Raw genomic sequence first — 16,109 nt, forward strand, 5'->3', positions numbered from 1 at the left:
CACTTGGGGCTCAGAGAGAATTTAACCCTCTTTTGGGGTGAGAATAAGATAAATGACACTTCCAATCATGTCCCATTAGGCACAGGGCCAAGTAGAGGAGGCTGGACAAGAGAGTCCTTCTCTCTTCAGAGCCAGGAGAGAGGTAAAGATCAGCTCATGGAAGTTCTAGGCACAGTTAACCTGTGGCACAGCACCAACTCCTGAGACCTGTGGCAGCCTCACAAGAGGGGTGAATTAAGTGCCACATGCAACAAGAAACTTATTTCTAATTTGATCATGTAAATTGTACGAGGCCTTAAACAGCAAATGACACTTGGATGAAGGGAGAAAATTGCTGAGCCCAACTTTGTGATGTTTTGAAAAAAGAGGTTGAAATTTTTTACCACAGACACATGCCCAAGCACAGCCCTTCCCCTTGCAAACTGCAGTGGAGACTGAAAGCACAAGGCCTTGCATTCAATCCTATTTCCACTGCTCCACTTCATCTATTCTGAAATTATATCATATTTATATATTATATTATATAAATATATTATAAATATTTATATTATATTTAAACTTCAGACAATTCTGTCCAAAATACGAGTTAGCTGAAACAACCACAGCTTTCAATGGCATTTCACATGCATGCCACCCAGCCTTTTGAGACTGGTGAACTAAAGCAGTTCAAAATACCACCCTACCTCACTGGTATAACTTGGTACACAGAAAACCTCAATGCCCCAGGTGTCTCTCTCCCTTTTCCCTGGTGCAGGGAAGTCAATGCACCGGCAGAATCAAGTACATCAGCCCTCAGTATATGCAAGAGCTGGAAGCAGAAGCCATTGCCATATTGCACCCTCCCCATTTCATGCTGTTAACAAAACAGCAGCAAGAATAACAAAGACTTGAGGGCTTCTAGAACACTAAAGGAAGAGCACACTGCAGCAGACAGCGTGTGCAAATGGTGACAGGACCTTTTCCTTTTTTTAGTCAACAGTGCAGAAGGTGTTCTCAATATCCCAGGTGTGAGCAGAGGTAGCAGGAGGCCCCAGCACACCCTGCTGGGCAGGGTGCCCACAGTGCCTCTGACCAGCACCACCTAGAACCAGTGAAAAGCGAGCCTGGCACGCAGGAACGTGACCCATGGTACCCTGCCAACCAGTCAAAACTCCAGTTTGTGGTCCCTTCAGTTTGAAGGAACACTCTGACAAACCCTTTGTCACAGTGCGTCTGGCTATGTAAAGATTTAATGTCACATTTCCACCCCCTCATTTGAGAATGATCAACTTCTTCTAAAGTACATAAATAAAGAGTCATGCAGTCGGTTTTATGAAGCACCTTGTCCCAGGATTCAATGGCAATAAATAGCACAGTATTTCAAAGAACACAAACAGTACACAATAATTACATGGCTGATACCCTATAAGTATGCTGACTATTCTATTTGCATTGTTCAGAAATGAAGAGGTTAGACTTATTTACATCCAAGCAGCTTTAATTAAGCTTTGAGATAAATGCTCTTAAAATGAAAGCTGGGATGATTATACCTCTCTCGACATTGATTTTAGCCTAGATGGCTACAGATGGAGCATGACAAAAGGCCCAGAGGCTGGAATCACACAAACAGAGGAGCCACGAGGGATGGGTCCTGCATCACTCCCCATCACAAAGGAAAGAAAGCAAAAAATGCAGTGAAATCAGGACCTTGCTGAAGGTAAATGCTTAAGAGTAGTTGAGATGAACTGCACCCAACTACAGAGAACACATGGGCTACGTCTGACACTGAGGGCAGAGACTACCCCGCACCCCAACAGTGCTGTGGGGCCCCCAGACTTCTCTGGGAGGGACTCTTGCTCTTCTGAGAGCTTTAAATGTCCGAGATTCACACCAGCCTGCATCCAAAGAGCGCAAGGAGCATTAGCCATGGCAGAGATCTCAAATGCACGGCCAGAACCAGCTTCGGCTTCGTGCTCCTGAGGACAGGACACGTGCACCAGGGGAGTGGTGGAAGGATGTAAGAGATGCTCTGTCACTGACACTGGACTCACACTCTCCTGCATTCCATTTGCTCCTGTCAACACGAAGGCTTCACCTTCCCCAGCACCAGAAAGGGATGCGAACACTAATTTAATGATGGTGAGTGTGTGGTGAGCTGTGCAGGCAGCCACGCTCCCAGCAGAGTGGGGGCACCTCACGGGGCTCTCTCCAGCACTGACTCTTCCAAGTGTGCCAGCAAGCTCCCCGCTGCAGCTCACCCCCACTCTGGAGAGGGGAACAGCACGACACCCCGTGAGTCACTGCCGCCCTGAGTCACTCCCTCGTGTTCTCAGCAGAAGGTGCAGGCAATTGGGAAGGAGCCTGAAACTGCTCCGAGCTTGCCAACCTGGATTCTGCAGAACTTCTTAGCCTAAATGCCTCCAGCAAGAAAAGTGAAAAAAAAAAAAAAAGCCACAAAAAAGTGGGCAAACTAAAGACTTTGTTAACCACAGGCAGGTTACAGGATGAAGCATAAGAAGAAAGTCCATCTGCCAGATCCCCTGACAAGGCTTTCTGCTTCAACTTTCCAGTCTGTGCATTTTTTTCATCCAACAAGCAGAGGTCTGCACTGCACAGAGCCACCTTTTTCACATAACTTAGTTATTCTTGGAGGACAGAATCCTCCCCTCCCCATTAATGTTTATTGCAAAAAGGAGGAAAAAAAACCCCTGATCTTCAAAAGGAAGAAGACAGTTTCTGCACCATTAGTTATGTGCATATCCCTTAGATATCAGTCCTCAAGGAAAAGACAAATCACAAAAGGAGAAAACTACTGCTTGCTTGATCTCAGAAGTTATCAGTTGTAATTGCAAATTACAGCTCACAGATAAATACAAGAAAGGTGAATACTTTTTTTCTTTCATTGCAAATGAAAAAAACAACAGAATAACATTCTAAAATGTATCAAGTCTGACTGTAATAACATTCTTGTCGTATGCAGTTATTTTGCACACTACAAAAACTTATCTCATGGGAATGCAAAGAAAAAAAAAGAACATTCTGCATCTCAACTTCCCCCAATACTAGATAGAGAAATGCAAAGTCAGACAACATTGAACGTATCTGCTCAGGAGAGACACAAGGATGTGCCAATTTCAATTTAGTACCTATAGTTTACAATAAAATATACCAATTTAGAATTCTGTTGTGTAGTCAAGATGAAATACTAACAACCCTGCCAGTAATTAGCACATGATAGTGATCATTTTTATACTGTAATGGAGGCAAGAGAAGCAAGAAAGAAGATTTAAAACCCCTTTAGGTTAAAACTGAGTGCTACATCATCCTAGTAAAAAAAAAGATCCAAACATGCAAGGCTCTGTAATGGGGAATGACTAAAGAAATCAGCCCTTTCCATACTCAGTGGGGAAGTACCTGATATAAAGAGGACTCAATTCCTTACCACGGTCTCTATACACTATCCCCCAAACCAATAAATGCCAATACAAACATTCAGCTCCCCACTGCAGAGCTGCAGCCATTGCCCTGCACCCACTGAACCAGCTTGATGTGCCCCTGGTCCCCCACATCAGCCCACTGAATAGAAGAGGAGGATATTTCATTTCTGTGCAGAGCCCACACCCCAAACACCAGCGATGCTCAACTACCCACCTCTACAACCTCATCCCTTCCGGGATTTATACTGTTTTGTTGTTTAAAAAAAGATATAGAAGTCCTTGTGTTGTGTCCAAAACCCACTTGAGTTCTGCCCCAATTATTCAGAATTACCCTAGAAGAATCATTTTTAAGACTGCATTCCCAGCCAGTGGGAACAGGCTCACCATTTTAGCTAGGAAGGAGCCGCACATAAGTTTCAAGAGTCTGATCTGCTGAGATGTTCAGCACCCACAGTTTCTGCTGACTTAAACAGGACAGATTCTCCTTACTTGAAAGGAGTGTCCCCAACTGAGACTTGTACAGAGCAGGCAACTGCCTTTGATTTTCACAGAGCGAGACATAAAGACAGATTTCCTCCTCTTTTACTTTTAAATCTCGAGAGTCTTTCAAAGGGCCTGAAAAGTACATTTCAGCAATAAACCTCAAACCAATCTTATCCTGCAAATGTAATGCAACAAATGTCTTAGGTACAAGTAAGTCATTCAGATCAGTCCTATGAAATTAAAGCAGCAAGAAAACAGCCTCTCAGCTAGCCATTCCAAAGGCCAGATTCTGTTAATATTTAGTCAACAGAAGTTCTGTGCTGGGGTATTTGCTAAATTAGATTTAACCTTCAATAGTGCCACAGTGAAGGTAAACTTAAACACACTTCAATTTGTAAAGCAACTCCTTTTTTTAAACCTATGGCGAGGTATTCTTTCCATAGACACTTGTTTACTGGTGAAAAACATGAGTAATTACCAAGGCTCTGGCAGGCTGGTGCCAAGAGACACGACAAAAAACACGTCAAAAGGTCAGGCTTGAGAGCCTCGGAAAAGCTCACCCGCATTAGGCAGGACTGCACAAATCCCTGGCAGCCCTGCCTCCAGCAGCCTGGCTCTGGAGTGTGGGGGGCGCTTCAAGGAAAGGTGCTGCCCTCAGCAAGGGAAATCCTTTTTGTGTGTCCAACTGCAGTTTGGGGGCACAGAAAAAGTGCAGCAAGATCCAAAAGTCACGTGTGCTAATAAGGAAACCAACTGCATCTTTCCTTAAACAGGTATTTTTAAATGGTTGACTTTTCATTTGGAGACACTGTCAGCAGGAAAATTAGTTATATTTCCAATGATCCAAGCAAACCAATTTTCCTTACAACCAAGCAACAACGGATTCTACTCATCTGGTCTATCTTCCCTAAAACAGCAAGAGATTCAACTCTACATCCATACAGCAAAAGGCAGGATTAGTAGCTCAAATGCCACCTCAACAGTAAATGCAACTGCTTGAAAAAGCTTAGAAAATTCACATCTGCCTTCCCACCAGCTGAGTTTTGAAATGTCCATATGAAGGATAATAAACCTACTGCCAGGTTCCCATTCATACTTTATAAACTCATCAGTGGACTGAAATCTCCTGTCCAGGCCTGGTGAGAGTACAAGACAAGGACTTCAGCTCTCACCAACACTGGGCCTGATTCACCCATCTCCCCACAAAGTAAATACCCAGGAAATGGTCAAACACCACACTTTTGAAACCATCTCCCCCTTTCTCGGGCTCACCTCCTGTTATGTGCTGTCCTGACAACTGAATCCATGTTCCTGCTCCATCACAGAGCATTTCCTCATCAATTCAGAGCACTCAGTACTATTCTCCTTGAAGTCAACCTTGAAGCTCCTGCCAGTGAAGACTCCTGCCTGAATAAGATCTGTACCAAGGACTATGCTGGCACAATGGGCGGATTTCTTTGCAAACTTCGCTGGTAAGCACATAAAGTTGCAGTCTCCCTTAAAAGTATCAGCTGGGTAACTGCCCTGCCTGTGTTATAAACTAAGAACGTGAGGCTTCCTGAATCCTCTGCAGACTCACAACAATTGATAAATGATTTTTTAAAGCCCATCAATCTAGAAAATACTTATTTAGTCATTACAAACTTTGATGCTTCACCTCTGCCTGTTTTCTTAGAAACAGAGAGGTAAAACCCCCTCTTTCCTCCCTGCTCGAAACCAGAAAGTTGCATTTCTTAACACGCAGCCTGTCTTCAAGATCCGTGTAGGCTCTTCCCTGGACTGGGCTGTTCCCAGTGCTCCAAATGTACTAGAGCAGCTCTGGATGTGCTGAATGCTGCCCAGAGTCTTTACTCATTCCGACCTGGACACAGTCTGAGGACTTGCCAGAATCAAAGAAAGCATGTTTGCCAGAACATTGTGTTGCAGGAAAAATAAAACAACTCACAAATTATCTTCACGTGGTACCAATTTGGGCTATCTGAACAGCAACAGGAAAGGAAATAATACTCTCCTTTTTCACTTAAAAGAGAAAATTAAACCCAACGTGAAAATCCCTTACCCTCCTGCAGACCATAATTTTTTGCACTTTAACTTCAGAATTGTAAAAGACAACAAGTGCCAACAGATGCCATTACAGGACAGAGAATAAATAAGATATTCAATTCACCTACACATTTCACATTTTTCCCTTGCACCTTTGAGCTTAACACACTGCATTCCCTATACTACTACTCTGCTTCTCTCAAATCACAATACTGGACTGTGGATCTATTATTTCATGGCAGTCAGAGGCCCTTTTAAGACAAATGACAACACATTTTCTCCAGCTGAACCCTGTCCAGCGAATTAGACAAAGGATAAGAAACCAGGAAAGTTTTTCAGTGCACTAGAAAACTCAACATTACGAAACATGAATTAAATGTACTACGGAGTAGTCTGTAAAAAAGTACAAAGACCTAAAGCATTTCCATAATAAAGCCACTAGGAATTACATTTTAAAACCCAAAAGCTGGGCTCTGCCAAGATTTTACATCAGTGCGGAAATTGGTTTAAATGAAACTCCCAAGAGAGTAAAAAATATATTTCCAAGTTGAATTGCTGTAAATCATCTGCCTGCTCTTTTACAACACACCTTAACTCTCTGTCCAGAAGCACACAACACAATTACACTCTCCAAAATTTTTTGTGTGCTTTCCTCCCTTTCTTTTTCTTTTCAAATTTGTTTACTTGATTTCAGGGTTCTAACAGGCTTATGAGGCGTATGCTGAAAAACTCTTATCAGAATATGTAGAATTCTAAAGGACTACTAAAATATCCATGTAGTTTGCACTTTAAAAAATGCATTTCCTTTTGTTACAGATGCAAGTATTTGAATCAACCCAATTACATTTTCTTGCCAAATACATTCAGCATGGCTAATGATTAATGAATATAGTGCTTTTCTTTTTATTCACACAGGCTTCTCTCCAAGAAGAAAAGGAAGCCTAGTAATTGAAAATTACTGTCCTTAAACAGTATGCTGCTACTGGTGTGCACTACCTACTGCTCTTGCTAGGTGGAAAAAAAGGAAACAGTCTCTAGCTGAAGCAGGATTCAGTATTCTTTTACCAAGTAACTAATTTTTTTAAAGAGAAATTTTGCCTAAAAATCCATTTAAATATTTTAAAGGGTACAGATTCGGTATTTTAGTGGGGGCATTAAATTCAAATGCCGACACTTATACTCTTTAGATTACTGTGACAGAATATTGCACGTAAATAGGATGTTTTCTTTTTTTCAAATAAATAAAAAAAATCTAAACCCAATAACCAAAACTAACACAAACAAAAAACCCGACGACTTTAGAAACGCTTCAATGCGAAGTTCTACGGTGGATCTCGTTTTATTAAAACACCGGGCAGACTGCAAACATACCTCTAAACTTTGGTACCTCGTCAAAAACTTCGTTTGACTCTCCTCAGCCTGACACTGCCCCTCATTAAGGACTCAAACCGGCAGGCAGAGAAAACTTAAGGTTTAAAAAAGAAACCAATGGCTAAGTAGCTCTAGCCTTTCCTCTTAATCCAAAGCCTCTGAAAAATGAGCAGCTGTCCGCGAAGACGGCACTTCACCCCATCAGCTGCCCACAGGATGCTGCACGTTCGCCAGAGACAGACTCGTTCGCCAGAGACAGCCTGTTCGGAGCGCCTTTTCCTGCAGGCTTTGCAGACAGACCGAACCGGCTCCTCCCCGCTCCGAGCGGCTCCGGCCGCGGCGATCGCGCCCCGTCCCTGCCGGGGCCGTGCGGGCACTCGGGCTCTGCCACCCCGCAGCAGCCGGGCGGGCCGAGCCCCCGTCCCTCCGAAACAGCCGGGCGGGCCGAGCCCCCGTCCCTCCGAAACAGCCGGGCGGGCCGAGCCCCCGTCCCTCCGAAACAGCCGGGCGGGCCGAGCCCCCGTCCCTCCGAGCGCCCCGGAACCCCGCGCCGCGGGGCCGAGCGGTGTCAGCGGCGCGGGGAGCGCCGAGGCCCCGGAGCCGCCACCGCCGCCGGGCTGCCCCGGCCGGGCTCGGGCTGCCCCCGCCCCGCCGCTCCCGCGGCTCCCCGGCCGGCACTCACCTTTCATCGCGGCGAGCACAACACACATCATTTGTCGGGGGCGAACGGAGCGGAGCGGAGCGGAGCGCGGCGGGCGGGGAGGCGGGAGGGGAGGCGGGACGGGCCCTCGGCGCGGAGAAGCACCGCGGCCGCCTCAGCAGCCGCCGCCGCCTGCCCGCGCGGAGCCGCGCCGCGCCGCCATCCCCCGCCGCATATGAGGCTCCATGTGACCCGCTGACACCGCGCCAGCCCCGGCCCCCCGCCCTGCTCGCAGCGCCGGCCCGCTCCGCTCCCCTCCCCGCCGGGCCCAGCGGCGGGCGGGCCGCGCCGTCACGGGGCGCGGGGGCGGCGCCGCCCCGGGCCGGGCCCGCCCTCCCCTCACACGGCAGGTGCCGAGCGGGGCCGCTCCCGCCGCCGGGACACGGACACGGAGCCGGACACGGGACACAGACACAAACACGGGGGCCGGCAGAGGCAGCAGCGCTCCGGCAGTGCCCGAGAGCTCCTCCAGCTCCGGCCCCGCTGTGCCCGCTCCGCGCCTCAACTTCCCCAACCCCGCCACCACCCCTCGGGAAGGATCTCCAAGTGTTGTTTTAGGTAGAAAATAACCCACGGCGCTGTACGCTCAATAGGCGCTGACTCCACCAAGCAGAGCGGCGTTTACGTTTTAAATCTGCCCGGTGATGGGTTCGTGTTCTCTCAGGATTTACCTGGAGCATCACACCACTGCTGGAGTTATTGCCATCTGTTCTGTAGCCTCAGATGTCACTGTACTGTCGGGTTGCGAGGTGAAGTTTTGCATTCGTGGATATGCACACATCCACACTGCAAGGGGGACAGTGCATGACAACACACACACAGACACAAAAATAATCCAACGTGCTCAAAAACCCCACACTCTGCTGAAAACTGCATTAACAAAGCCAATGTTTTTTCCAATTACCATCTTAGCCACTGGAATAGAGCATCATAAAATATAAAACCACAAAAAAACCCCAAAAAAACCACTGATGCATTACAAGCTGTTTAAGAGGGGAGAGAATATAACATTTGATCTAATTTAATCAGAAGTACAAGCATTTAATGAAAATAAGACAAGGGAAAATAGATAAACACAAGCCAGAGGAACCATCTTAATGTTTGAAACAAAGCCCTATATTTAGAAAGCCTTTATGACATGAGGACACTGAAACAATCTGTTATTAAATAGCCCCGAATGGCTAATTCTTGCCTATTTCTTTAAAGAGTTCCTAATACAGTATGATATTATTTAAATGTGATTTGATCCAGGTGTACTTACCATTTATCAGTCTAGTCCTGTTAATGCAAAATACTGTTTTAAATTTTCCTTATTTTAAAAAAAATAAATTAAAAATTCCAAGAGCTAATCTGGTGCAGTAGTGTAAATTTAGCAGATACCTTTGTCATAAAACTTTTGATCTGTACTCACCATCCTCATTTACATTAAACCATTCCTACCAATAGCACATGTATAGTGAGATACTGCTCACAAAATGCACAGTGGCAGATCTGGTCCCAGATGGGTTTGTGTTCGTGAGTTTTATCCATTATGCAGCACATGTTGCAAAGTTACAACATGCTCAGAGGACATTCTGGACCAAAGCAAATACCACTAACGGTGGTGCTCAGGGCTCTTCATAGCCTGGAAGGTGCTGCTTTTACACAGGGGCCAACTGTGGAATTCAGAGGCAGCCAGAAAGCTTGGAGCAGCACGGGAGAAAAGAATGATGTCTTCATGTATTGTAATGCAGAGTTAGAGCTTTGTAAACATTTTACTCTGACACAGCAAGTAATGTCAGACCGATGGCCTGAAAAATGTCACAGTCCATTAGCACTACTTGTCTTGTCAGACATTTAACCTTAAGGTACACAACATTACGTTATTACTGATCTGTATTTGTTTCCAGTCCAAGTGAAATGCAGCTGGTAATCTGGAATGACATCTGATGTGCTAAACGGCTCCAATAATAAGGAGATGACATAGATTTTGCATTCTTACAAATGCCTTACAATGGTTGTTTCATAAAATTATAGAAGATTTGTCATCAGACATTATAAGTGAGAAGAGCATACCTAAAATAGTCTATTATTTGTTATCAATATCCCACCTAAAGCCATCTGCTGACTTTGGAATGTGTAAACACATCCACTCGCACTGGAGTTTTCTCTCTTAGTTTGACCTCATTATGAACATTCCATCCAAAATCCATTTCCTCCCCATTTACCAAACTACTGCAGTAGTGAAAGTCTCGCTGAAGTTCAGACACCGTATCAGTGACAACATACAGACAATGTGCCAGTCAAATAACACTTAGCTCAGTATTACAGTACACTTGACAGGCAATTGCTCTCACTGTTTGTGCAGCAGGGTTTCATTTGACTGATGGGAGTGCCTCCTAGTTCCCAGAAGCTGGTACTCTATCGTGCTTGTTCCTTGAGCTTTTGATAAATGCCTGCGAAACACTGCAAGCCTGCATGCTCTTCACGGCAGTGAGAAACTAGAGCTCTGCTTGCACTGAACTCCTGCACCCACAGACCTCCCGAGGGTGTCAGAAGTCTATGTACCAGTGGGCCAGACTAACCAGTGGGCTGCAGGCAGACCCCAGCACAGTGTGTGTTCATCCTTTGAGCCGCCCTGCTCCAGAACACAGCAGCGAGTCCCAGGGGCACAGCCGGGCCTGGCACCGACCCCGCTGCTGCCCGTGCAGGGAGCACCACTCACGGGCACGGCCCTGCACCTGGGGGCTCCAGACCCCACGTTCTCAGGGGCTCCAGACCCCATGTTCTCAGGGGCTCCAGACCCCATGTTCTCGGGGGCTCCAGACCCCACGTTCTCAGGGGCTCCAGACCCCATGTTCTCGGGGGCTCCAGACCCCACGTTCTCGGGGGCTCCAGACCCCGCGTTCTCGGGGGCTCCAGACCCCCTCAGGGGCTCCAGACCCCGCGTTCTCAGGGGCTCCAGACCCCACGTTCTCAGGGGCTCCAGACCCCACGTTCTCAGGGGCTCCAGACCCCGCGTTCTCGGGGGCTCCAGACCCCACGTTCTCAGGGGCTCCAGACCCCGCGTTCTCAGGGGCTCCAGACCCCACGTTCTCAGGGGCTCCAGACCCCACGTTCTCAGGGGCTCCAGACCCCGCGTTCTAGGGGGCTCCAGACCCCACGTTCTCGGGGGCTCCAGACCCCACGTTCTCAGGGGCTCCAGACCCCACGTTCTAGGGGGCTCCAGACCCCCTCAGGGGCTCCAGACCCCGTGTTCTCGGGGGCTCCAGACCCCGTGTTCTCGGGGGCTCAGCACGGGGCCCTTGTGGCACGATGGAAAGGTGGCTTTCCGAGCATGGGGAGCGGCTGCACAGCCTGACCCCGGCTCTCCCCCCGGGTGGGACACCACCCAGGAAACAGTGGGCAGGAGGGCACGAGGGAGCTCCTGGCCCTGCACAGTGCAGCAAAACAAGTCCCAGCGGTCGCACCCTGCCCTCGATGTGCCCGTCCCCAGGCCCGCCACGCCTGGGGAGCCGTGAGCACCACGGGCTGCTGTGGCACGGCCTGAGCACAGCCACACAGGAACTGTGAGCGTTAGAGACAGAGACATATCAACGTTAGAGACAGTGACATACCAACGTTAGAGACAGTGACATATCAACGTTAGAGACAGTGACATATCAACGTTAGAGGCGGTGACATATCGTGCAACCTTATCGGGCATGGTTGTGTGTTGCACTGATACAGAAGGTGAGCAGCTTGGCAGCCTAAACCACAAGCCTCCACAACCATTGGAGGGAAACAACTGTTTCTAGAAACCTTTTCAACCCTGCTGGGCAAAACAGAAAGGTGTTAAATTGATAACAGAGAAAGGGAAAACACCTATGGTAGCTATTAGCACTAGTAGTGCTGGAACCAGTATTTAATTGAGTATTCTAAGCACAAAACAGAAAACACTGAAAACCTCTCCACCTCCACCTCTTTTCAAACCTACTGAGCAAAGCAATAAATTCAGCTTCCAAGATGAACCAATAACTACTCCTAACTACTTGTTCAAGGACATCCCCAAACAGAAGTAGTTCAAATGCAACTAGTTAAAGCAAGATGTTTATGTTGTTCTGACTTGGAACATATGTGGAGAGCATTTCTGTAGACTGGTGGGTCATGTTTTGTATTCTTCCCTAAGTGAAGCTGCATGGCTAGGCTTAGTTCAGGAAGCATTTTAAAACTAAAATGTACAATTTGAATAATAAATATAGGATGTCACTACCACCCTTCTTCCCCACACAGCATAGAAGAAAAAAGGGCTCTCAAAAACAGAAAAGGTGTCATGTAGTCACCTCCTGTCTGAAGGAGGTATATCCACAAAGGGTTGTTTATGAAGCTGAAGTTGTCAAACCACTATGAGGTGCAGCATTTACCCACTGCTCTATCACTGCTACAAACACAACTGCATGCAAATCCTCTTGGCAGGGCAATGACTGCATGCTGCATTCTCCCATGGAGATGAAAACTCACTTACTGGAAAGGAAATGTGATACAAGAACATTTCAATAAATCATCCAGGGCTTCCATGTTTTCAGTTTTAGCAGAGACAGCTTCTTCACTTTGTTAAGATGACCTAGAGCTAGTTTTCCACATATGTTTTCTCTTAAAAAAAGGGCTTAGACTCAGCATAAATTCACATAATCATGCATATTTGTAATTGTTTTTCTGAAGTCTTCGTACTCTTGTAGTGAAATAAGTTCTTTAAAGTGTTTAGGAAACCTTGAATTGATTCAAATAGGTAGCAGTAACACTAGAAATGTTCAAGTGATTTTCAGTGCTTCAAACATCTACAGAAAATTCATTTATTTTCAACATTTAAAGAGCTCCTCTGAGGAGTTAAACCCTACCCAGAGAAGGTGAAAACAGCTGCTGGTAAATGGGAAAAGGCAGGTGATACTAAAAACAAAGCCTTTCTCCAGTTGCAACCTAGTCACATGTCCTAATGCCAGGTGAAGCATTCAGCTCCCAGCTCATGTTAGGGATGGGACAAGAGTTTAAAACACACAAGAAGTTCCAAGCATCAGGAAGCTGTGCTTTTGCCTTTTTGGCTTCTTACTTAACAGTAATCACATGTGAAACCATGCAGGTGCAGCAATCACAACAGCCTTGATTACCAAATACATCCAAAACCAAATGCAGGAAAACTGCAGCTCTGGATAATCTTTAAAAACACAATTCACGATTCTGTCCACCCTGTTGGCAATCAATTTTTAAGTGGCTCCTAATTGATATGTGCAACACCCACAAAATGAAAGTGATTGCTCCTTAACACATTTCCCCCTCTAGACTTAGTGGTATTTTAGTCTTCATTTATTTCTAGCCCTCCAAGTAGCACACTGTCGAAGACGGATCTAACTGAGGTTGTCCTCATTAAGTTGCCTCTTTTTCATCTATTTAAAACTGCTGCCATGCTGACCCTGCAACCAAACCATTTTGCTTCAGACAAAATTCCTTCCTCAGCTCCTGCTGAGGAGGTGAGCTTTTGTGCCACAAGGGCCTGTAGCTATACGTCTTAATCAAGGCATTTTATAAACTGCTCCACAACTCCCAATTAAGTGCATTGCTATCCCCAACTGTTGAACTGCTTGCTGTGCTCTGCCAAACAGCTGCTACAGTTCTGCACCTGGTGAAATGAAGTATGAGTTGACAAAATGTTTTGGGGTTCATCTGGATGGAAGGTAAGTCCAAAGTCATTATTATCAGCTAGGTATGCTGTAGGAAGCAAAAGATTTTAAAGGTCTAGCCAACTGGATTTACCCAGCTTCCTTCACCTTGAAATCCCGTGAAAGGATATCATATTTGCTGCTTTTCCCAATGGAAGGTAACAGCAGTACAGTAAAGGGATTAGAAAGATGAGATTATCACCAGTTAATCACCTGCCACCAACTGCGAATGGATCCATGAAAAGATTACAAAGTTATCAAGAAATAGAACAAACTGGACTTGGCAGCATCCCCCTTTTCTCTACACCTAAAAGAAGGTTATGAAGTGATTGGTGTTGCATTGCTGATCGCACTGCCACTGCTGAGCCCCTGTTTGATCTCAGAGAGATTCTCATCTATACAGGTTTGAAGGATCAATCTTTCCACAGCATCCTAACATGAGTTCTGCCAGAAAGCAGGAATTGTCTGAAAGCTGTTAGAACTCCCTTTTTCATGCATAATCTTACTAGGTTATTTTTGGCCAGTGTTGCTTACCAAACACTGTATTGTTCCATATATCCCTTCTGGGAAAGGCCAATGGATGGTGTATAAACCTCCTGTTGATTGTCAGTAGCACAAAGAACAGCAAGATACTGGTTATCCTCAAAGAAGCAATTGTTAGACCCTTGTTTAAAGACCACTGCCACACAATAACTTTTTGGCACGAACAGGCTCTCTGAAGAACCCCCTTTCCCTGTGAAATGACCCAGGGAGAACCGTGCTGGCTGTAAGTGAAACACATTCAACATGCCTTGGAATCTTCAGCAGTGCTTTTGTTCCTTATCAGCTGGATGTAGGGTTCTATAGCACAGGCACAGCCCGGGTGAAGCTGCTCCATTAACAACTCAACATCCTGCTGGTGACAGATGAGAGCAAATGCCTGCTGCAGAGATCCTGGCTGGCAGCTGCACAGGGGCTGGGCCTTCTGAAGGCCTGCTGAGAGCAGACAGAACTGTGCAAGTGCTTTGGTCCCTTTCTGAAAAATACCTCAGTAGTATTAGAAAAGTTCTTACTTCACTAAAAAGCCTACCGTTTTTAGTCAATTTTACAGGCAACAACTGAGTTTCACAAAGTATTGGGTTCGTTTCCCAAACTTTGGTGCATGCAGCCATTTGCAGAAGAATTGCAGTGCCCACAGGGATGCCTTGTTTTCATGCACTCCCACAGGAAAGGAAAAGGAGAGATAATAAAAGTGCTCCAAGCCCAGCTTGGAGCATTTGCTTCCTCCAGCAAATTTGTGACTAACGACTCCTGGCTTCAGATCCTCAGCCAGTTCCATGCCAGTTAGGGAATGGTTTTGTCCATTTCTTTAATCCTTGGGTTTCCCTTTAATCCTCAGGGGTGGCCAGGCAGGAGGAATGGCAGTAGTGAGCAGTGCACGAGATGAAGTGAGAAAGGTTTCTGGCTCAGAACCTTCCTCACAAATGTGTCTGGCCAGATGCAGCACCAGGAAAGAACCTGGTGGTTTTCAGGCCTTTTCCTGAGGAAGAGTTTAACAGTCAAGATGCCACGGGCATATCCCGGTGGATCCTCTGCCACTCCATGTGCCCAGGGCATTAACAGCACTTCAGCCTCTTCTCTCTCTTCTCTGCTTGCAGCACATGCTCTAATCTGTTAACAAACTGAATGAACAAACTGAAAAAATAACCAAAGAAATATAAGTGTAAGACAGCCAAAGTTGTGCCTTCTGCCCACGAACGCTGGAAACAGTGTCTATACTAAGGGATGAGGATGCTCCACGCATGGAATTTGTGTTGCATCCACTTCCAGACTGAGCAAAAGTAACCTGAGAGAACCTGTAAATATATGCCAATATTTAAATTGTTTCAAGTCATACCCAGTGTCAAAACTCCCTCTTACACTACATGAGACCAGCAAGCAAATTTTCCCTATTTTCAAGCATGTGATTAAAATCGTGTGAGCATTAGTGGGACAGATAAGCTGTGCTGGGCATTCAGAGAACTAATACGGAAATTATTTTACTTTCATGGAAAATAGAAGCATCTGTCCAGTCAAGCAAACCAAGCAATGATTCTGTGTTATGAAATACTCTTTTTATAACTATTGACATTTCGTTTGGTAGTGCCACATGTCAATAGTGCTTTTATTGCTCACAGTTAAAGTACAGCTTTCAGGACAGGATTCATCTAAGTTGACATTGTCTGATCAGCAGCATATTTCCTGCTCCTGTGAGCATATACATTATTTATACAGCTTTGCACCAGAGAGTATTTGTGCTATTACCAGAAAATTTTTAAGATCTGGTACGTTTTCTACGTGTCAATGCAAAGCACAACCTTCAAACTCCACATGCTTTCTAGGACAATTAAAATCCTGTGTTAGGACTCTCTCCAGAATCAGTCTTCAAGCCATAGCTATGTGGGC

General features: G+C 46.0%; 1 protein-coding gene across 5 annotated transcripts in view; it reads right to left on the minus strand.

Moving 5' to 3' along the window:
* RORA (RAR related orphan receptor A) overlaps nucleotides 1-16,109 on the minus strand; it is a 388,788-nt gene that overhangs the window by 60,538 nt on the left and 312,141 nt on the right. Inside the window, exon 1 of one of the 5 annotated variants that reach the window (XM_051770518.1) lies at nucleotides 7,996-8,229. The exons of the other annotated variants lie outside the window; for them this stretch is intronic. Coding sequence (XP_051626478.1) covers nucleotides 7,996-8,026 — 31 coding nt within the window. The 5' untranslated portion in view covers nucleotides 8,027-8,229. Of the gene's footprint in view, nucleotides 1-7,995; nucleotides 8,230-16,109 lie in introns of those variants that run through there. 5 annotated transcript variants of the gene reach the window in all.

This window comes from Manacus candei, unplaced genomic scaffold, assembly GCF_025592945.1.
Source record: "Manacus candei isolate 608988 ecotype Guabito, Panama unplaced genomic scaffold, ASM2559294v1 h1tg000119l, whole genome shotgun sequence".
Taxonomy (NCBI): domain Eukaryota; kingdom Metazoa; phylum Chordata; class Aves; order Passeriformes; family Pipridae; genus Manacus; species Manacus candei.